General features: G+C 40.1%; 1 protein-coding gene across 1 annotated transcript in view; it reads right to left on the bottom strand.

Annotated features, from left to right (window-relative positions):
• LOC124711227 (phosphatidylinositol 4-kinase alpha) overlaps positions 1–23985 on the bottom strand; it is a 205358-nt gene that overhangs the window by 93973 nt on the left and 87400 nt on the right. The window contains 5 exon segments of the mRNA XM_047241186.1: positions 495–654; positions 4065–4168; positions 4333–4519; positions 11875–12064; positions 12319–12466. Coding sequence (XP_047097142.1) covers positions 495–654; positions 4065–4168; positions 4333–4519; positions 11875–12064; positions 12319–12466 — 789 coding nt within the window.

Raw genomic sequence — 23985 nt, 5'->3', positions numbered from 1 at the left:
TTTTCTGAACTAATAGTTCCTCCCTCAGGCAGGGGAGAGTGTTAAGGCTGGGGCAGATCAAAAAGGAAGGGCAGGTCACTCAGACCCCAGGACGACGGGAAACAGAGATTTCTTTGTTCTGAATAGGAGGATAGTGTATGTACTTTCATATCTGTCCATCTGATGTACTGTAATTTTGCCTTCTGAAAGTAAGTACTGATCAGCAATTCTGTCTCATAATTTTACATTTTTCTTGAGGGAATTTTCCTTTTGATATAATTAATCATATTTCCTAATTATCAATAATGTGTTCAACGAGTCTATGGGACACTGTCTTTCTCCTTAGCAACACTTCCTTACACTTCATGTTATTTCAGATTTGTGTTAAAAATATTGAAAATGACACATCCAGAACTGGTACCAGAGAAAAGTATTATTTGAAAATTTTACTGGAATTCTAATAAAAATATTTTTTCTTAACATAAGGACAATTATAGTACTTTGGCTAACAGTACCTTCTGTGCGGCAGGAGCTTTCTCTGAGGCTCTCTTCCCCTCAAGTCCAAGCTGTACAAACAGCTCCAGAAGTCTCCCCAAAAGGTCATTCATTGCTGATTCCCCCTGCATGTTTGCTGCTATATTGGCTAAGGCATTCACAACAGCTGCTGAAACATGTCTAAATACAGAAACTGGTGTCAGCTTGAAAGAAGTAGCTCCCAAAGTGACTTGTGACACAGTTCATACGATGCTGTTGACAGTGCCATTGAGCACCTTTAAACTGATACCGTCATTCACAGTTCAAAAAAAAAAAAAAAACACCACATCAGATCACAGTGGCACTATAGGGAATACAGAAGCACCACAATTGAATGAAAAAAGAGACTACCACAATTATCATTTTTTACCTACCGGGTGGAGATAAAAGAGTCTGCTAATAAAGTTCATAGTAGTTGCACTGGTAATGAGAAGTGGGCATAATTTATGAATTTTGTCTGCTGCCCAGTTAAAGTTACAGCACAGTCTGGGTAATGAAAGCTGCTGCGTAAGAAATTTGAATCGCCATGACAGCTTTTCTTATGGTGATACTGCTAACCAGAATCACAAAGTTATCAAAAATGTATCTGGTGGAAATGACTATTCATGATGAACCTACATTTCACATTATATATAATAGAAGGAAACATTCCACGTGGGAAAAATTATATATAAAAACAAAGATGAGGTGACTTACCGAACGAAAGCGCTGGCAGGTCGATAGACACACAAACAAACACAAACATACACACAAAATTCAAGCTTTCGCAACAAACTGTTGCCTCATCAGGAAAGAGGGAAGGAGAGGGGAAGACGAAAGGAAGTGGGTTTTAAGGGAGAGGGTAAGGAGTCATTCCAATCCCGGGAGCGGAAAGACTTACCTTAGGGGGAAAAAAGGATGGGTATACACTCGCACACACACACATATCCATCCACACATATACAGACACAAGCAGACATATATTTGGTCTTTAAATATGTCTGCTTGTCCCCCTCTTCCAAACCATAACCAAAAAAATTTTTTTTTCCGCTTTCAACACTAACGCTGCTACGGTCTTTAAATATGTCTGCTTGTGTCTGTATATGTGTGGATGGATATGTGTGTGTGTGCGAGTGTATACCCGTCCTTTTTTCTCCCTAAGGTAAGTCTTTCCGCTCCCGGGATTGGAATGACTCCTTACCCTCTCCCTTAAAACCCACATCCTTTCGTCTTTCCCTCTCCTTCCCTCTTTCCTGATGAGGCAACAGTTTGTTGCGAAAGCTTGAATTTTGTGTGTATGTTTGTGTGTCTATCGACGTGCCAGCACTTTCGTTTGGTAAGTCACATCATCTTTGTATTATATATATATATATATATATATATATATATATATAGAGAGAGAGAGAGAGAGAGAGAGAGAGAGAGAGAAGGGGGCGGGAGAGGAAGGGGCTACAGTGTCTCTTAAAGAGTTTGTTTGTCTCTGTGTGTGTGTGTGTGTGTGTGTGTGTGTGTGTGTGCGTGTGTGTCTCACATGTGATACTTTCAAGTTCCGATAAATCAGGCAAATTTTCTCATGTCACATATATATTTCACAGAGAATTTGCTCTTATTATAGAAAAATAGAAATAAAATTAGACGTGGGAAATTACTGGTGAGGCACCATTAATTCCTGAGTAATACCATTGTCTATGAGCTTTTCTATATTTTGTGTGTCTGTGTCCGAGTGGAGTGGGGGTTGTGGGGTGAGAGCAAAATTGGAGGCAGGTGTAGAAAGTGGGAGGGGTTCATAAGCTTGCTTTTACCTGACCATGAACTCAAATACAACATTCTCATTTGAAAATGTAAGAGGCATTCAAAGAGAAACGAGCCGGAGGCATAATTACAGAAACCAGTACCTGTATGTTAGAAATACTGACCCTGGTTGTTGAGACACTTGTCCGGCTGTTACGCAAGGAGTTGAATGGCTGTCTCATAAAATTCTCAGGGCTGTGATGTTATCGAGTTCCGCACGTACAGCTGGATGTCGTCATCCGAGGTGAACCATTTGCCCCTCAGAGCCTTTTCTTCTTTGACCAAGATGGCCCCCTTCTGATTCACTCCCTGCAGCACAGAACAACAGTGAATGCCCAGCTTTACTTGCAAACCTTGACCACCCTTCGCCTAACGATCAAATCAAAATGACCGGGCAATCTCACTCATGGGGCCATTCTGCTCCATGACAATACAAAGCCTCATATGGCCAACACAGTCACGGCACACCTGCAGAAATTCAAATGGGAGGTTCTCAGTGACCCTCTATACAGTCTGGACCTCTCTCCCTGTGATTACGCCATTTTCGGTCCCCTCAAAAAGTCTCTGAGGGACAAACGATTCACCTCGGACAACGTCCAGTTGTACATGTGGAACTGGTTAACATCGCAGCCCTGGGAATTTAACGATACAGCAGTTCACTGCCTTGCGTCACAGAGGGACAAGTGTCTCAACAGCCAGGGTCAATATCTCTAACATACAGGTACTGGTTTCTGTAATTACGCTTCCAGCTCGTCTCTTTTTGAATGCCCCTTATATTATTACTGCACTAAATGGGTGGTTGCCAAACTTTTCTGGTTTTAGAGACCTTAACACAGGCCTGAAAAAAACAGTGCTTCAGCTGTACTCCTGCCTAGTGCACTGAGCATGGTGATGAGTGCAGCTGAGGGGTGAGGAGGAACAGGAAAATGAAGGCTACAGGCAGACGCCACTTGAACAAAGCAGTCAACTTGTGAGACACCAAGCAGTTTACTTACAGTATTACTTGTAATGAAACAAAATTACACTCTGCATTTGGTTTACTATTGCATCCACATACTTGTAAAAAAAAAGTGGGAAGCCACATTGTTAACTGCAGAATGGGAATTGCTTTACTTTTTAATAGTTTAACAACCATGCAAAGTGCTTAATATGCCATTACATTTTTATGAGCTGCAGAGACAGTCACTGGTACATCACCACAGCACCAGCCACAATACCGATAAGTACGCTAGGTGGACTGAAGGTGGTCATTAGGGATAAAACTGAGTTCAGGGTAAGTTGAGCAGTAACAAAATATTTTCTGGTCGACATCGCTGATTACTCAATGTCATTTATTCTCTTAATGCAAGGAGAGTGTCATTTGGTAACAGATGCTAACAAACAAATATTAATCCTTAGGAAAAATCAGCTTCAAGTTCATGTCATGGAATGTTTCTCTGAACTCAAGGCAGTCACTTCCAGACCAGTCATGACTGAGTAATTCAATGAACAGATTAATAAGGAGTATAATTAATGGAATGGATGACCTCTTTCACAACACAACTTCTTAAATCTCAGAGTCAAACTTGCTACACTCATTTACTGTTCCATGTAACACATATATGGCACCATGCGGTACTGGGGTGCACAGGCTGGGAACCATGATACTAACCAACTGAATGATGCTATACAATCTTCACAAACTGTATTCAGTAACTATTAACTCTGCAACCTTTCAATTATTGTAAGTAGAATACACACCACTTCCAGTCTTTGAAATCCATCAACATATGACAACTTACCTATACTGACATTTCCTGTCATCAGTTGAGGAACTGTATGCAGCATTGCTTGCTTCCACAGTTATTGTTGTAAACATTTTCATGATTTCTTCAGATACTTGAGACTACAAATGGTAAAGAGAAAATATTAAGAAATGATGTAAATAAATGATCAGTCATGAAGCAAACTGAAAACGCATGAAAGATGTTTATCTAAGAAATGAACAACACTATTGATTACCACATCATTAATAAAACCAGCTTTGTGTATATTCTGCACATAACATACCTCGCATTTAGAGATAATCATGCATCCAAGTTGGTCTACAATGAGGTTGTCGAGAGTTGATGGAACACGACAGAATCGTTGCTGGAAGAACTGCAGGATTGTTTCTGTTGTCTTTGGGGTATCCTTAAGTGCAACAGCAACATGACCTAACATTATAACTATATTTGTTGATATAAGAGATGATTCACTGTAAAATAAAATAACAGACTAATTTTAATAGTTGAAATTAAAATAATTCATTATGAAATAAACTAATCGTCATGTCTAACACAACTAAAATTCTTGTGCCTTATTACTTGTGAGGCATAATGATTTTTTTTAATACCATGAGAAATGGATAAGCATTATTACAGCTAAAGGAAACATTGCATACTTAATATGTAGAAATAATCAGAGAAGAATGGATATTAATTGTAGTTTCACTTACTATCAAATATTGAGTTTTGTTCTAAAAAACTATAGGTTTCACAATGTGGAAGTATAATTATTACTAATGAAGTGAAATTCAGCCATTAAACCCTTAATACAGTTCTTGCTGTACTGCATATGACGTGTAACTGTGTTGTATTTGTTACTAATATGAAAGACTCAGATTTTACATATTATTCACGTCCCCACTGAGTTGTGGATCTCTTATATTGTAGACCACTGGAACTTTGTATCTTTCATTCATTTTAATGTTCTTTTCACTAACTCTTCTTTTCTTGTTTCTCTCCTCCTTTCTGTCTGTCCATAATATTTATTGAGCAATAGGTTTTTAGATAAAGAATTGTCAGTCTTCGAATAGGTATAGGTGTTGCACCAAAACTAACGCTAAAGGGGTCATAACTTTTTTTATCAACTGATGTAGTCGGATATGAAATTGGTTTGCCATATTCAATATAAGTATTTCAGCTTTTTTCTCCTGGCAAATAAAGAAAGGATTGTCAGTCAAAGCCACACAATGTTATCAAGTTCTTGGTAGATGGAAGCAGGCTGTTGAGACCCATAAAAGGCTACAAAATGTGCACAAAAAATGACATCACCGACAAGAGCAACGTGCACAGAGGGATCAAGAAGAAACCAGTATTCAAGACAACCAGCACAGTGGAAGACCATCGAGTCTCACCACTGACATGAATTGTCAGTGACTGGATGTTATTATTCATAATTCACATGGACTCATGTGTTTCAATCTGCGAGTTGGTTGCATATTAAACTGTAGACATAAACTCACAAAGAAAATTGTGCAAAGTCTGCATGAAGCATTCAAAGGCAGTAAAGAACCAGTGGATATAGGCTGGACATTAGCTGAACATCTCAGTCTAACAGAACTGTCATTAACCAACCAGCACTCTCACTCCATATGACATTGGAAGTGATTTAATTCTGAAGCTGCACACAGTATAATGAATCTAAATCTCTACTTCAAGAAGGAAAGAAGATTAGTGTTTAATGTCCTGCCAGTGATTGGAGCATTAGGGACATGGCACAACCTTGGATTGGGGAATATGGGGATGGCAATGGGCTGTGTCCTTTCCAAAAGAACCATCCCACCATTTGCCTTAAGCAATTTAAGGAAATAATGCAAAACTTGAATCAGGATGACCAGACAAGGATCCGAAATGCTATCCCCCCAAATGTGAGTCCTCTGCCTTATTATTGCATTTGGTGTATCTTCTTCATCTTCTGAGAGCCAACAAGCAGTACAAGAAGTGATCAACTATTTTGGGGGGAAGGGGGATTACAAGAACACCATTATTCTACATTTTCTGGAATGCAGACATCTCAATATCATGCAATACACTAAAGCACTCCTGTAGCTTCAACAAGCCAAAAAGAGAAAGGTGCAAAAAAATAATCTCAAAGCAAATTGTGCTCATTGTGAAAATGAGTGACAAAACACCTCTTTGGCAACAAATCATATGATCAGTAAATTGTTACAGTCCATTGATACCCAACTAACTTAGAGCCCTAATCCAACAGTCTTTGATTTCTATTTGTATGATCAACTGAAGAGCAGGCTTCAAAGAGAATGAAGTGATTCAGAACATCTAGATGCAGATGTAGATGAGAACTGGTACATGTGGGTGCGAATAACTTGTTATAGCAGTGAACTTGACTTTTTTCCAGGGCAAATTACAAGATTGACTCCAACTGTGGCAAAAATGCATTGTTTTAAATTGTGATAATGGTTTGCATGCATGAATAATCAAACCAACATGTGTAATATGAGCACTCTAGATTAGTCAATCAAAAAGTTATAACCACTTTAGCATTATTTTCCATACAGTTCTTGTAAAATATTATAAAGCTATTGTCGGCACAACTGTTGGAGCTTATGATTAATATAGCACTGTTGCATCCTGGCACAGGTCGTATCACCAGCTTGGCTAAGGATGTCGCCCGCATGGTGCAATCAGGACATTGACGACACTGTGGACTGAGGTCTACTAAGGTACCTCTAATGGAATGAGAGGTAGAATGTCTCCTAGGATGCCTAGGACAGGTAATTTTGGAATGGAGAGAACAGGTAGTTGGTTTCACAGGAAGTGAAAATGGGTGTAAACACTTAAGGATTCAATTTAAGAACCTTATTCAAAGAGGTATCCTACAGCAGCATTTATATCTTTGCAAATAAATGAGTACACCCTACCACTCTGTATGTTAGTCCTTTCCAATTACTCATGATTTCTGAGTTCTACCTTTCATTATCAGAGATGAGCACTCTATTTCAAACTTGTTCTGGCAATACACAAGCAAATACTTCAACCACAATGAGAGAGAAGTGTGAGACAGCACTTGTTGCTCTTTATGTTCTGATACACAGAAAATATATCCACTATTATTTATTGTGACTACATGAAATCAATCACAATAGGAGATTAGTGCAAGACTACTTGTTCCCAATTCATATTCTGACAAAGAGAGAATATCAATTGCTACTTGTCGCTTCACAGAGCTGTTTCCATTCTAACATGCACAAAACTCAAAATGATAACTGTTGCTGGATACTTATCAGAAACTCCGTTGTCATCCCTCAAACATGTACAGACTTCTTTTAGTTGTTATTGCATCAGCATCAAAGTGTCACTCTATCCAAGCTGCTTTCTGGTAATGTGTCTTGGGCCCCTATACAGGCCATTTATACACTGGTTTTCCAGGAACTTTCATGCGAGTTTCTCCTGCAGAGGTGTTTTCCCCTGACTCTTCTGAAGGTCTTTCTAAAGATTCTTCCACAATCTTCTAGAAGGTTCTCGAACATCCTACTATATGGCAGCATTTACTAGTAACCTCGGTGCCTGAGGATGTGTCCTCACAAAGCAATGCTGCTTCCTCAGCAGACTGTAGCAAGTCTGGCTTGATACGGAGCACTGGCCCGCTTTCTGATATCTGCCTGACACCATGCCTCATGTGTGGCTCTTAATAAAGTTTCTCAACTTGCAGTCATGCCATTTCTTACATTAATAAAATCTTATAATCATGCCATTCCCTGCCCCCCCCCCTCCCCACCCCCCCCACAGGTTCTTAATACATCTGACTGCAACATTATCCACCACCAAAACAGTCTGTAAAAACTTACATTTATATACCTATGACATAGAGACTTTGAGCAAGAGTTACCTGTAACTATCACTATAGTTAAGATTAAGCCTATGTAAACAGCTGTAGAATAATGTTGGACTCATCTCTCATAGTCCATTTCCCTTTGCTGCTTATCAATCGGCTGCTCCACACCCTAAAAATCTTTTTCCAGCTACAGGTAATCTAACTTAGTCATTTTATGTTTTAATGGTAATTCTAATGCTACCTTTGATATGTTTAGCTTTTTCTCTAGTTTTTCAAAAGAACTGCTTTCCACTGTATTACTAGGGACAAATTCCCTTCTATTGATATTGTGTTACTGAATGTAAACCTGCGATCCATAACCTTTGCAGTTTGTATGGAATGTAAGAATTTTGAAGGCAAGTGCCTTCATCATCAGAAATACTTCCTGTACTGCATGGAAGGCATTGACAAATATTTGTCTATGCAAAATCCTCAGAGCATTGTCATCATTGTATAAAGGTAAGGAAGATTAGACACATCCATACACAAGTCACTGTAATTTTTGTGGTTCTCATCTTAAATTGTAGTCTCCATATGGTGGAGATGCTGAGTCACAGACAGGCACAAGAAAAGGAGTTTCACACTTAAAGCTTTCGGCCAAGCGGCCAATGGCCTTTGTCAACAATACACACACACACACACACACACACACACACACACACACACACAAACGGAGCTCACACACACGACTGCAGTCCAAGCAACTGAAACCGCACTCAGTTGTGGTTTCAGTTGCCTGAGACTGCAGTTGTGTGTGTGAGTTGCGTTTGGGTGAGTGTGCAAATGTGTGTGTATTGTTGAAAAAAGGCCATTGGCTGAAAGCTTTAAGTGTGAAACTCCTTTTGTTGTGCCAATCAGCAATTCAGCGTCTTTGCTATATGGTGAGTATCAACTTTCCTTCTCATAATATTGTTACAGTCCATCCTGGATTTTCCATTGTTTAAAATGAAGTCCCCATTTTACGAAGACATCAGTACAAGGGAAGTGACCATGAAGATTTTGTTAACTTTCACATGGATGTGTTTTATCTTTTTTTCTACTTTTATACAATGATGACACTGTGTGTGGATTTTGCATAGATGACTATTTGCCAATGTCTTACAAGCAGTACAGATTCTCATTTATTTACACAACAGACAGGATTCTGTGAGACTATGCACCTTCAAGCTACTTGATCATGGATTAGCCACAACACAGTTTACATAATGATGATTAGAAACTATAGAAACAAAAGAAATTAATGGCTTTGTAAAACACAAAAAATTGGGTGAATATATGAATAAGTAATCCATTATAGAGAACAGTTCTGAACAACTGCAAGGAAATCCTACACAGAACAGGAGTGTGCCACGAGGAAACCTAAAAATCTAGATTTCAAAATATGGAGTTTATCACTCGAATTTTTTTTTCTACCATTTCCCTTGAAAACAAAACCTGAATACTGCACATCTTACTGTACGAATACAAGACTAAATAAAGCGTCAGCCATGCATAAATTGTTCTTACACCAACTGTTCACTGAAAGAATGTTTCTTCTGAATGAAACAATACTGTCAACAATTCATAGCATTATTGTGTGTGTGTGTGTGTGTGTGTGTGTGTGTGTGTGTGTGTATACGCAGAGTTAGATTTCTCACCTGAACAATGGTGTACATGAATTTCATGCAGTGATGCTGTAAATCTGCCTGAGTGCACTTTTCTGGTCTAAGAAAATTCTTGGAGAATGCACAAAGTTTCCCCAAAATACAATACCATAGAGGACAATGAAGTGAAGCTAAGCAAATAAGCATACAATGGAGATTATTCTTATGATGAAAATAGCAGCAGTCAGTTTTTGAACAAGATCTTGGATGTTATACTTCCAAGAAAGTTCTTCATTTATCCACAGTTCTAAGAATAAATTGTCAATTTCACTGGATGTTAGACCGCCTGAGACCATAAAGTTTCACTTTTAAAAGAGTTCCATATCAGAACTGTATACATTGCAGTTTTGTTGCATTTAATTATTAATTTGTTCTCTGAAAACCATGTGCTTGATACTGACTATGCTCTTAGCTACAATTAATTACATTACATCACCCTCCACTTTTCATATCTTCAATCAGATTCAAATACCTTCCTTGCTTGCTGACACTGGAGGACAACACACTACTTCCTATTTTCCATACTGTTGAGTTTTTCCCCTAAACCTATTATGTTCCAACTTATGCAATACTACTGTACAGTCTAAACAATCAAATGCTTCGGTTAAATCAAAGAAAATACATATTGTTGTGCAAAGGTAGATGATGAAATGTGTCAAAATGAGTGCTTTTGTGTTAGTGTCAGGTCCATGTTTTAGCTTTTAAGTCTAGTACACATATGTTTTCTGTCACAGGAAAATAGGTGCACTGAGGTTCAGTGTCACTGAATATAGCCCAACATATTAGTCTTTTTGTTCAAATTTCTGGCAGTTGTTATTTTGGCTCCCCATATCAAATGAAAGACTTTTACCTACTTGTCCCATAATGACCACTTTCATGACCTGTAGCCAATAAACTAATACATTAAAAACATTAATTCAGTGCTGAATTTTTGGTAAACAAAGTACATGAAAATACTATAACCAAGTTTACTAACACAATGGACAACAGGAAAAGTATTGCAAGCACTACTTACATGATAATACATCACATAGTTGTTTCTAACTTAATCAGAAAGGACTACATAATAACTTTTGAACTTCATGTCAAAAGTCAATAATACCATCAATGATAAGACTGAGAATTGGGGTATTAGGGGAGCAGTGTGTAATTGGATTAAATGATACCTCCACGAAAAAAAGCAGTTCACACAGATAACACATGAAATGAATGGTATTGTCAGCATCCACTAGTCAGATTTATTATGTTTCATATTGGGTCCCAGCCTGTTTTTACTACATGCAAATGATTTAGATATAAACACTAGTAACAGTATACCAATTTACAGATGATGCCAGCATCTTCATTACAGGTTGCACCAAAGAAACCTTTGAAAACAGCATTAAGGTCTTTAATGCAAACAATTTGATTATAAATCAGAAAAAAAACTTGTTGCAATGGACAAACCACCCAGAACAGGACACCAGTTATTTACATTTTGAAATAAACGGACAAACAACCGGAAAAACAGAAAGCACAAAACTTTTCATTATACAGATATAACACAACATGAAATGGCTTACACTTGTTGACTATATAAACAGAAAACTGGGCAAACCCTGTTTCATAATTTGAATATTAAGCAATGGTATGTCATATGATAATCTCAGGATCAAATATTTTGTTGGTGTTCACTCAGAACTGAAATATGGTGCAGTATTTTGGTGAAACTGTGGAGCAAGCCTGAAATCATTTCAATTAAAGGAAAATACTATTAGACTAATGGAAGGACTGAAGCAAATATCATCATGCACACAACTCTTTACATAAAAAAGAAATTCTACCATTTCCATGTATTAGAAAATGTAATTATCATAAAAAATTAAACATTATCAGTCCCTGCATCACCCTTAATAAATCTGTACACAGCTACCACACAGCAAATAAATGAAGTACATGTACAACAGACAAATACAGCACTATTACAGAAAAGCACACTCCATCCCGGCATCAAAATGTATAATGTATTACCCAAATTAACAAAATGTTAATGGACAGGAACAATTTCCAATCAAATGTGAATGATTACTTACTTCTCCTATGTAGCAAGGAAATATCTAGAAAAACAAAACTGTAGCAGCAATTAATGTTGTTTTTGTAAAGTATGTAGAGCAATAAAATAATGTGTAATATTACTTTTTGCTAAAAATTATGTACATAAAAATTTGAAGAAATATATGTAGTAATTAAGAAATGGTCCAATATATTTTGTACACTGTGCAGTCCTAGATTCGCTGGACCAATAAATAAATAACAATATAAAAGCACAAACCTGTCAGACTTCTCTGCAGTGAAGAGCCTGTTTGATACTGATGCAACAAGAGCACGGACACAGTATGGATCTAGTGTGTATGCCGCTTGTAATGCGATGCATAGGTTTTCTATTGCTGCATCACGTAGTTTCTCAAATGCGGTCTGTGATGTGGACATCAAGTCAGGATCTTTTTGTTCTTTGCCCTGAACTGCATATAAGAAGAAGGAAATAAAATCATTTTTATTGTATATGTGATTAGCTTCAACTGTATCTTATATTTTAAATAGATTTAATAAACTGTGGCTCTCCAGTTACTCATATTATGCTTTGAAGATTAAGTGTCTGCCTTACATTCTCATTCTACATACCAGGTCGACAAGTGTGCTGGCTATTGTCAGGAAATAATTTTTTTAAATAAGTGACATTATTGGCTGGCAGAGCAAACAAGAAAGCAGTACAAACCTGTTATCTTTGGTTTGGTGTCCTTACTGTCAGCATAATGTCTATGTAATTTGAAGAGAATTGGGCTTGGAGTGACTAAAAAGTCACGCAGGCAATATATGGATGTGCTTGCAATATTTGGAAACTTTTGTGCTAGTTTACCAAGTCCCTGAAAATTTAAGAATAGAAATATAAAGTACACATAATAATAACAGAGACTATAAACAATTAATTACCTCACAACCTGCATATAAAAGCCAACAGCATGAAATAGCCAAGCATCAAACTCTTTCCTGACAAAATTTTCAAACTATGTCAAAACAGACTTCACTGTCATGCAGAGATTATTTATGATGAAAAGGCAATACTCTTCATTGGTTCTAGCCCTAGTAACCTACAAGGATACGTAATAAATAGGATAGCATAAAATTTGTAAGAAAGAGAGAGAGAGAGAGAGAGAGAGAGAGAGAGAGAGGGAGAGAGGGAGAGAGGGAGAGAGAGAGAGAGGATAAGAAACAGAAAAAACAACAACAATGTACATGTACCACATCATTAAAAGTTTATCCTTCAGGATAATGCCTTTGCTCTTTCAGTTTAGTCTCTATAAAATGCATTTTATTATAAAAAGAATGTTGATATACAATAAGAAATTTGTAGCTGATAATAATTAGGATTTGTTTGGGTAATGAGGGAAGGAGCAGTAAAATCATGAAAGGAAAGACAAAGAGGGAAACGAATACAATTATGACAACAGAATATAGTTACTTTAATGATCTACTATACTTGCAGTTCTAGGAGAGTCAGAGTAGTTGATAATGAGAGTGGCAGAATTGGTAGAGACTGAATTCCACTGATTTATACCAATTCCTTTTTGGTTACCACCATCTTTAACTAGCAGACACAACTGTGCTTAACTGTATAAAATCATAATTAATAAGATTATTTAAAATACAATTACATATGACCTTTCAGTGATCATTAGCTCAGTGTGTCAGCTCTACTTCCATATACTCAAATGTACTAAATACAATACTGTCTGCTAACTCAAGTTGGCAACAATCAGAAAAAGGTCAATACCAGTCAACAGCATTCAATTTCTGCTTGGTAGCCATCTCACCAAGAACCTTCTTAGAGTGGGTATACAGGGTGTTACAAAAAGGTATGGCCAAACTTTCAGGATACATTCCTCACACACAAAGAAAGAAAATATGTTATGTGGACATGTGTCCGGAAACGCTTACTTTCCATGTTAGAGCTCATTTTATTACTTCTCTTCAAATCACATCAATCATGGAATGGAAACACACAGCAACAGAACGTACCAGCGTGACTTCAAACACAACACTTTGCTACAGGAAATGTTCAAAATGTCCTCCGTTAGCGAGGATACATGCATCCACCCTCCATCACATGGAATCCCTGATGCGCTGATGGAGCCCTGGAGAATGGCGTATTGTATCACAGCCGTCCACAATACGAGCACGAAGAGTCTCTACATTTGGTACCGGGGTTGCGTAGACAAGAGCTTTCAAATGCCCCCATAAATGAAAGTCAAGAGGGTTGAGGTCAGGAGAGTGTGGAGGCCATGGAATTGGTCCGCCTCTACCAATCCATCCGTCACCGAATCTGTTGTTGAGAAGCGTACGAACACTTCAACTGAAATGTGCAGCAGCTCCATCGTGCATGAACCACATGTTGTGTCGTACTTGTAAAGGCACATGTTCTAGCAGCATAGGTAGAGTATCCCATATGAAATCATGATAACGTGCTCCATTGAGCGTAGGTGGAAGAACATGGGGCCCAATCAAGACATTACCCACAATGCCTGCCCAAACGTTCACAGAAAATCTGTGTTGATGACGTGATTGCACAATTTCGTGCGGATTCTCGTCAGCCCACACGTTGATTGTGAAAATTTACAATTTGATCACGTTGGAATGAAGCCTCATCCGTAAAGAGAACATTTGCACTGAAATGAGGATTAACACATTGTTGGATGAACCATTCACAGAAGTATACCAATGGTGGCCAATCAGCTGCTGATAGTGCCTGCACACGCTGTACATGGTACGGAAACAACTGGTTCTCCCGTAGCACTCTCCATACAGTGACGTGGTCAACGTTACCTTTCCCCGTGCTAATCCATACATCAAATGGGCATCTGCCAACTCCGCATTTGTAAGCATTGCACTGACTGCAAAACCATGTTCGTGATGAACACTAACCTGTTGATGCTACGTAATGATGTGCTTGAAGCTAGTACTGTAGTGCAATGAGTCGCATGTCAACACAAGCACCGAACTGGCGGTGAATCGAGGAAGTACAGTACATACTGACGTAACTAAAATGAGCTCTAACATGGAAATTAAGCGTTTCCGGACACATGTCCACATAATATCTTTTCTTTACTTGTGTGTGAGGAATGTTTCCTGAATGTTTGGCCATACCTTTTTGTAACACCCTGTGTAGCACCCATCATTTCTTAACAATACACCAGTATGCTAATAAATGAAACCCATGAAAAATTAAAGAAATGAATTTGGTTGTCTTCTATCCACAATATTATTGTTACAAGGTGTTGCTTTATGACAGAAGAAATGAGACAACAAAATGTTGAAATGTAAAATGAAAATTATTCTAAGCAAGAATACATATTAGAAAGAATAAAAGGAAATAAAACAGCGAGGAGATATAAAAGCAATACTGATTGAGATGCTCATTAGTTAAATGTATAAAAGTGACCGACAGTGAATAATTGTGGTTGTTACCCCAATAAGCATTCATTTGTTGTTAGCTACATTTCTTTGAGTCAACAAAGCATTATGCAGAACTACTCCCAAGGCTTAGAGTGGAAAAAAGGAATAAAATCTATTTTGAACAAATAACATATCAGGAAATTCATTCTCTCTCTCTCTCTCTCTCTCTCTCTCTCTCTCTCTCTCTCTCTCTCTAAAAGGTAACCCTCTTTATACATTGCTAGATGAGTACCCAGCATTGCCAGGTTTGTATTTTTTCCAATCTTCTATTATCCAATCTTCCCCTTCCCCCTCTTTCTGTCCATTTTCACCTCATCCCTCTCTCTTTCCATCTCCTCCTCCTCCTCCTCCTTCCTCTTCCTTCCCTCTCTATGTGAACATGACAACATGAAGGGGTAAGAGGAGATGGACAGACAGCAAGGGGGGAGGAGGAGATGGGAACAGATAGAGGGGAGAAGGAGGTGGACAGAGAGAGGGCAGAGGGGAAGACGGGCTACTAGAAGATTGCAGTAAATACAAATCCTGGCAAAGGTAGGTACTCAACTAGTGATGTACTTTTGGGGGAGGGGGAGGGAGGGAGGGAGGGAGGGAGGGTGGGAGGGAGGGAGGGAGGGGGGAGGGGGGGAGATTTCCTGATATATTCATAATAGATTTTTTTTAAATTGGTTTGGCCTACTAAGGGCCACATGAAATAACTTATGTATTCTTTCCTTTTTCCTTCCTTTCTTCCAGTAATTTTTCATTCTTCCATTTTGCTTTTCTCTTCTTTCTTCTGTCCATACTGCAACTGTCTTTTTCTTTGTTTTCTCCTTGAAACCTTTCACTTTTGCTCTGAATCTTTCTCTTTCTACTAGTTCTCGTTATTCCCTTTTCCCTCAGGCCTGCTTTAACTTCTTTTGTCCATGTCATTGATGTCCCCCCCCCCCCCCCTTCATCTAGCCTTTTTCGGTGTCCATAGTATGCAACTCTTCTCTTCCTCATTGTGTCTGATATTTGCTCTATTTTTTCATAAACTACTTTATTACTTCTTAATTTCCATTTCCCATTCTCATATTTTCGTCCCACGATTTTCAAAATTATTTTCCTTTCCTTATTTTCTATTTCACCTGATTTTTTCGCTACATTTAACGAAATACATTCTAATGCATGAAGGCATTCTGGGTTAATGACAGTACTGTAGTGCCGAAATTTTGTATTTATCGAAATAGATTTCTTGTTATAAATGTCTTCCGATAGTTAAAAAGCCGCCTCGATCTTTTTTGACATTACTAGTTTAGCTTCTTTGTGTAAAGCATTTGGTTGTATTATTTCACCTAGATATTTAAGTTTTGTAGTCTTTTTTATTCTGCCAAAAACAGTTTCCATGTAATTTGGTGCTTCCTGCACATGTGACATATACTCTGTTTTTTCAAAAGATACACGTAGGCCTATTTCATCTACTACAGGTTCAGAAAAAAAGATGAGATCACCTGCAAAAGCTAGACAATCAAAATTCAGATTATCCCCTTTTCTCCTAATTGTGATTCTTCTAATTCCTTCTTCTTCTGTTATTTTCCTCCATTCCCTAATTACCTTTTCTAGCACACAACTGAACAGCAGTGGGAAGAGTGTCCATCTCCATGCCTTACACCAGTTTTCATTTCAAAAGCCTTGGAGGTTTTGCCCAGAAATTTAAGTTTGCATTCAGTATTTGATTGTGTGTCTTTTATGACTGCACCAATATGTTGTCAGCTCCAAACTCTTTTAAGCTGTTGAATAATGTTTTCCTGTCAATAGAATCATGTGATTTTTTGAAGTTAATAAATTTTATATAAATGCTTTTATATCTTTATATCTCATTCTTCTGTACCTGATTATGAACTTCGGATTTAAAGCTTGTTCCACACAGGATCGTCCTTTTCTAAACTCTCCTTGAAGCTCTCCTAACTGCTCTCTAAGTTCGCTTTCTAATCTGTTCTGTAATGCTTTTGAAAGAATTTTGTACGTCACTGGAAGGAGGGATATTCATCTATAGTAGTTGCTGTCAGTTTTATCTCATTTTTTTGTGAATTAGGTGAAGTAATGTTGTTTTCGAATCTTCTGTTTCCCAGATTTTTTGAAAGACACCATGGAGCTTCTTTTCTGTTCCCACAATTTCCCACATTTCAGCAGTTACTGAATCTTCCTGGAGGCCTTGTCATTCTTTGGATCTTCAAAGATTATTTTGCATTTCATACAAGCTGGGTGGTTCTGAGTCTGTATGTGTGGGTCTCCTGGATTTTGTTTTGGAAAGTTTGCTCCTGGTGTCTCACAATTTAACAACTTATCAAATTTAACAACTTATAGAAGTAGCTTGCTAATATTTCAATTTCCTTTGTTGTTTAGGGCTAACTGTCTGTCTTTGTTCCTGAAGCACAAGGCAAGTGGCTGGTATGTTTGGAGGCTGTGTTTAAATTATTACCTGCTCTTGATCCACTCTAGGCACAGTGAGTGGTTCTGCATAATGCTTTGTTGATTCAAAGAAATGTAGCTAACAACAAATGAAAGCTTATTGGGGTAACAATCACAATTATTCACTTTCAATCAATTTAATACATTTAACTACGTGCATCTGAAATTTGAGTGCAAAATGGTTCTTAACCTCTGTAGAACATCTTTGCAGGTTGTAACTAATGCATGTACCAAATATGGTAGCAATCATTCCATTGGTTTAGCATGACCTTTTTACACACGGCTCTGCTCTCATATACACAAGTCAAATATATTTTACATCTATTTAACATCTATTTCACATATATTTAACACATTTCACAGGTATTTGTACATACATTTCACCCTGCAGCTTCATTTTCACATAGCTTAATGTTTATAATGTCATATTTCCTTAACAATGTGCTGAACAAGGACATAATTCTGCAGTTATATCCAGAGATATACATGGTTATAGTCAGGAAAATGTGTTGTGAATAGAGTTACTAATAAAGAAGTAATAAGTTATAACATTACGCATGATGCCACAGTTTTTCACACATCTCATTATTTGTCACATATCTGCTAAATTATGGGTACATTTGTGGCAGTTATGGATAATGTCTGCAAAATGTGTTGTGTTGATTATAGAGTAAACAGAGAGAAGTAATAAACTAAAAAATCATCCAAGTAGTGGTAGTTTTTCAAGCAACTCAGTGATATATGAAGTCGTATCTCCTGATATGTGTGTAGTAGCACCACTATGTGGATGCAGATTAGTTTTGTTTTATATACACGTTGTAAAGGTCATGAGTCTTAGTTTCCTTTAAGATCGGATTGGGCGAGTAGATGTTAGTCAAGAATGCCCTTAAAGCAACAAAGATGCCATTATCAACACCTTACTGAGTTGGAGCAAGGTCGTGTAGTCGGGTTCAAAGAAGATGGATGTTCCTTTTGTGATACTGCAGACAGATTTGGCACAAATGTAGCCACTGTACATAATTGCTGGCAGTGGTGGTCAAGAGAATCTACAGTCACAAAAAGAAAGGATTCTGGATGGTCAAATGCACTACCAAGAGGGTAGACCATCACATTCAACATATGGCTCTGGCAGATCATACTGCATCTACAGCAGCAATTTAAGTTACACTTGGCACCACAATGACACAAAAAACTAACAAATCAATTGTTTCAAGGACAGCTCTGAGATGGATGTCATGTAGCACGCATTCTACTGACCATAAACTGTTGCCATTTGCGACTTAAGTGGTGTCAAGCAAGAACTCTGATGAAAGCTGGTCCTGCCTCAGTGCCAGTTAGGGTCATGTATTGATAAGGAGGAGGCCGGTTGAGGGTCTGCAACCAAACTGCTTGCATGCTGGACAAACTGTATTTATATGTATCAGATTCAAATGGTCAGTGAAAGGTGGTATTGCCAAACATATGCTCCACATTGTAATCGCGTAGCTATAAAGCTCCGAATTACAGCCTGTTGTAATATCAGACAGCATGGTCTGGGTAGACAGGTGGATATGAGAAATGCGAGGTCCCGAGTTTGACCACGAGCAGGATCATCATTTTGTTGTGACTCGCCGATAATTCAAAGTGGCACCACGCAATTACGCGCGTCCTCTACATGCGGCACTGTCTGTCTGCCAGCCATGCAGCAGCCGCGCCACCTAAGCGGCCAGCCAGAAAGCGGCCGCTAGACTTGGACTCAGTGCTGATTTGAATGTTACCGTGTTCACATGTCTTGCTTTGTCAACTTGCTCTGTGACTTACATGTGTTGTGTCAGTTTTGAAATATATGTGTTCAACTTGATGTTATAACAATTGGCGACAAGGATGGGATTTTTCCTTTTCATCGTTGACCCACAGGTTTCCATGGTTACTTTAGAGCAACTATTGCAAGGTATCATTGAACAGCAAACGCTTCTCACATTGGCGATTCGCAATTTCGTTGCAGCATCAAATGTGGGTCGTTTCTCATCGTTGTCTATACCTCCTTTTCCTCCTTATGACGAGACGGTGGAAGACTGGTCTGATTACGAAAAACGTCTTCGACAGCACTTCTTGGCATTTCATGTCACGGACGAACAAACATGGAAGTCTCTGTTCCTTTCATGGATTTCACCTCAAATGTTTCGATTGTTGTCGCAATTGGCTCCTTTGAAAGATCCTGCGTCTCTGTCCTTTGCTGAAATATGCTCACCTCTGTCCATCTATTTTCAAAAGCAAACGCATGTGGTAGCCTCTCGTGTTGCCTTTTATCGTTGTCAAAAACAACCGAATCAATCCTATCGCGCTTGGGCTGCTGAGCTTCACGGCCTCTGCTGAAAGTGTCAATTTGTTACTGATGTTCACAACTAATCCTGTGTGGATTCCATGGTACGGGACGCTATTATCCGGTTGGCACCCAACAAAGAAGTGAGGCAACGGGCCCTTCAGTTGGCAAATCCGACTCTACATGAAGTCCTATCCATTGCGCAGTCTTTTGAAACTTCTCGCGTCACTGGAGCGCAAATAGAGGCGTGGGGTGACGTCGGGGACATACAACCTCTGTGCGCTGTTGACGACGCGTGCGGCGTGTCCCCGCCGGCCGACATGGCCACCGTACGCTCCCACGCGCAGCCTCAGCCTAACCGTAAACAACCATCTCAGAAAATGCGGTGTTTTATGAAACATTCACGTGAGAATTGTCCCCAATGTTGGGCCGTGTGCCACAATTGCAAAAAGAAGGGTCATGTGTCTTCCGTTTGCAAATATGACCGCATACATGATGTTCATGACCGTGACGCTGATTCTTCTGTGTTGTCTGTCAATTGCACTTCTTCCCTTACAGGGAAGTTATTCCTCACAGTCCACATCCTTGGTCGGTATGTTCGCATGCAGGTGGATACTGGTTCTGCTGCCACTACATCAATTCGCAGACATATCTTCAGTGGGGTTCTCCAACCCTATCACCTGTCACTCGGCAATTACTGATGTACAATAAACAGAACATTTCTCTCTTGAGACAATTTAATGCAGAGGTATCTTACAAATCCGTTGTTCGCACTGTTCCCATATTTGTGGTTGACCAGAGTAACGCAGAAAATCTTTTTGGTTTCAATGCCTTTCGCATTTTTGGGTTCTCCATAGACGACTCTGTCAATATCGTCTCTGATGCTATTCCGTATGCTCAATTGGATTCCTTGTCAATGACATTTTCGTCCCTTTTTTCTCCTAGGTTAGACCTAAGTTTTTTCGGGCTTGACCCATTCCTGTGGCCATTCATGATCGGGTAAAATGGGAGCTGGATCGTCTCACTACTTTAGGGGTCTAGCTTCCTGTAACTTCCAGTGAGTGGTCCTCTCCTGTCGTCGTCGTTGCTATGGTGATATTCCAATGGTGATATTCGTCTCTGTGGCGATTTTAAAGCCACTGTAAATGCGCAATGCTTCATCGACACTTACCCTTTGCCCCGACCTGAAGAATTGTTCACTAAACTTGTGGGAGGCCAGTATTTTTCTAAAATTGACTGGTCAGAAGCTTATCATCAACTTCCTCTCGATGCTGCTTCCCGGAGTTTCTGATCCTTAACACGCCTTTCGGCCTCTATCAATACCAACGATTGCCATTCGGGGTTGCCAGCGTCCCTGCTCTCTTTCAGCGATTCTTGGAACAATTATTGCTCCCTGTCCCTGGATGTATCAATTACATGGACGACATTGTTGTCACTGGTTCCACCATTGAAGAACATCTTCAGAACCTCCGCACATTTTTTCATGTCTTACAGACTGCCGGTCTTAAGTGTAATCTTCAGAAATCACAATTTTTTCAGGCATCTATCATGTACTTGGGGTTTCAACTCTCTTGGGATGGTATTCGTCTGCTTCAGCAAACTGTCGCTGTGATCGATGCCCTTCCTTGCCCTACACCTGTTAAGGAACTGCAGTCCTTCTTGGGGAAAATACCATACTATCACAGGTTTTTACCGTCTGCTGCTTTGGTGGCTCAGCCATTGCATCGCCTGTTGCATAAAAACGTGCCTTTTCACTGGTCCACGTCATGTGATGCGGCTTTCCAGAAATTGAAGACTACGCTGAAACAGGCCCCGTGCCTGGCTACTTATCGACCTGGCTAACATCTCGTTCTTGCCATGGACACCTCTCAATATGGGGTTGGTGCAGTCCTTGTGCACCGTTTTTCTGACGGTTCTGAACAACCCACTGCTTATGCCTCCAAAACGCTCACGGATGCCCAACGAAAATATTCTCAAATTGAAAAGGAAGCTTTGGCCATTATTTATGCTCTTCATAAGTTTGGTGTTTTTCTTTATGGATCCAAATTTCATCTTGTTACGGACCACAAACCATTTGTTTCCTTGTTTCATCCATCAACCTCGCTTCCCGACAAGGCTGCACACCGCCTCCAGCATTGGGCTCTTTACCTGTCTCGTTTCAATTATGAGATTCATTTCTGGCCGACGGCTCAACATGCGAATGCTGATGCACTGTCTCGCCTTCCCATGGGCCCTGATCTGGCATTCGATAGGGACGAACTTTGGATTTCCACCTGGATGTTGCCGAGCAGCAGGTTGTGGACGGGTTCCCCATCTTTTACGCTGTACTCAGAAGGGTTGGCCATATCGTCTGTCCACTAAGACTTCTGATCCATTGCGGAACTACTACGCTTTGCGTTACCGCCTCACGGCTAGGGATGGTGTTATCCTCCTTTCCACCGAAAATGCTTCGCCACATGTTGTTGTACCTGCGTCTTTGCGTGCTTCGGTCTTACGCCTCCTTCACCATGGGCACTGGGGTGTGTCTCGTACAAAATCTCTGGCGCGCTGTCATGTGTACTGGCCTGGCATTGACTCTGAAATAGCACACATGGTCGCTGCCTGTGGCCCTTGTGCGTCACAGGCTGCCACCCCGAAGTCATCTTTGTCACCGTGGCCTTCGCCTGAGAAGCCCTGGGAGTGCATTCATGCTGACTTCGTGGGACCTTCTTTAGGTACTTATCGGCTACTCGTAATTGACACCTACTCTAACTTTCCTTTCATTGTCCGTTGCACGTCGCCTACCACGGCGGCAACCACAAGTGCTCTCGCCCGCATTTTCTCTTTGGAAGGACTTCCCTCTACTCTTGTTACTGATAATGGTCCGCAATTTGGCTCTTCCGAATTTGCGGAGTTTTGTGCTTGTCATGGTGTTATGCATGTCACAGCCCCTCCGTTCTATCCACAGTCAAACGGTGAGGCTGAACGACTGGTCCGCACATTTAAGGCTCAGATGAGGAAACTCCTGACTTCTTCAGCTGCTGATGATGCGCTTCTCCAATTTCTGGCTTCTTACCGTTTCACCCCCATGGGCGACCACAGTCCAGCTGAGCTCTTACTTGGCTGACAGCCCCGCATGCTACTTCATCTTCTGCGGCCTTCCACCTCACGGATGCGGGTGCCTTCACTTGGCCAGTTCACCACCAACGATCTTGTATGGGTATGGGAATACAGCAGGTGGCCAAAATGGAGTCCTGGCCGCATCTTACGACACCGTGGCCGACACCTGTATGAAATCCAGATGGACGTGGGTGTTGCAGTGCGTCATTCAGACCAGCTTCAGCCTCGTGTGCCGGCAACGCCTGTTCCGAATGCCGCTACACCACCTTCGGCTCTACCTGACGCTCGGGATCTTGGCATCTCTCATTACTCACAATACAGCCCTCTCACCATCATCTCGGTGCCAGCACAAGAACGGATGCCACCAGGAGACGTGCCCATGCAGGAACCGGATGACCATCAACTGTCGGAGCAACTCTACTCGCCTCCTTCTCCTACGGACACCGACACATCGCCCATGTCTCCTGTTATAACAACCGGACTTGCCGCAATGGGCAGATTGGTGCATGGGGCCCCAGCAGATTCGACCCCTACGTCTCCGGTTATCTCGACCCGTTATCATCGAGGACACTCCCGTCCATAGGGGAAGCCTCCTCCTCGAGACTTTACAGCCAGTCAAACAATGCCTATGGACGTTGGCAATCTACAGGCCACCTCCATCAAGACCAGTGCAAAAATTTGAAAGGGGGGAAAAGTGTTGTGACTCGCCAATCATTCAAAGTGCTGGCGCGCATTTACGCACGTCCTCTACATGCGGTGCTGTCTGTCTGCCGGCCATGCAGCAGCCACACCACCTAAGCGGCCAGCCAGCCAGCGGCCGCTAGACTTGGACTCAGTGCTGATTTGAATGTTACCATGTTCACATGTCTTTGTCAACTTGCTCTGTGGCTTATATGTGTTGTGTCGTTTTTGAAGTATGTGTGTTCAACTTAGATGTTATAACACGTTTTATTTTTATATCTGGACCTTTCTTTTGTAAATAAAAATCACCTTTCTTGCTGCACTGCATTTTATTTCTCCCAGGCGTGATTCACCTTTTTCACTTTAAGGCATCATTGGTGGGATACAGAATGGTACAGTTTTAATTTGATAGTGTTATTA

The sequence above is a fragment of the Schistocerca piceifrons genome, chromosome 8 (assembly GCF_021461385.2).
Source record: "Schistocerca piceifrons isolate TAMUIC-IGC-003096 chromosome 8, iqSchPice1.1, whole genome shotgun sequence".
Classification (NCBI taxonomy): Eukaryota; Metazoa; Arthropoda; class Insecta; order Orthoptera; family Acrididae; genus Schistocerca; species Schistocerca piceifrons.
The sequence above is the reverse complement of the archived record's forward strand: the minus strand, read 5'-3'. Positions and strand labels throughout refer to the sequence as shown.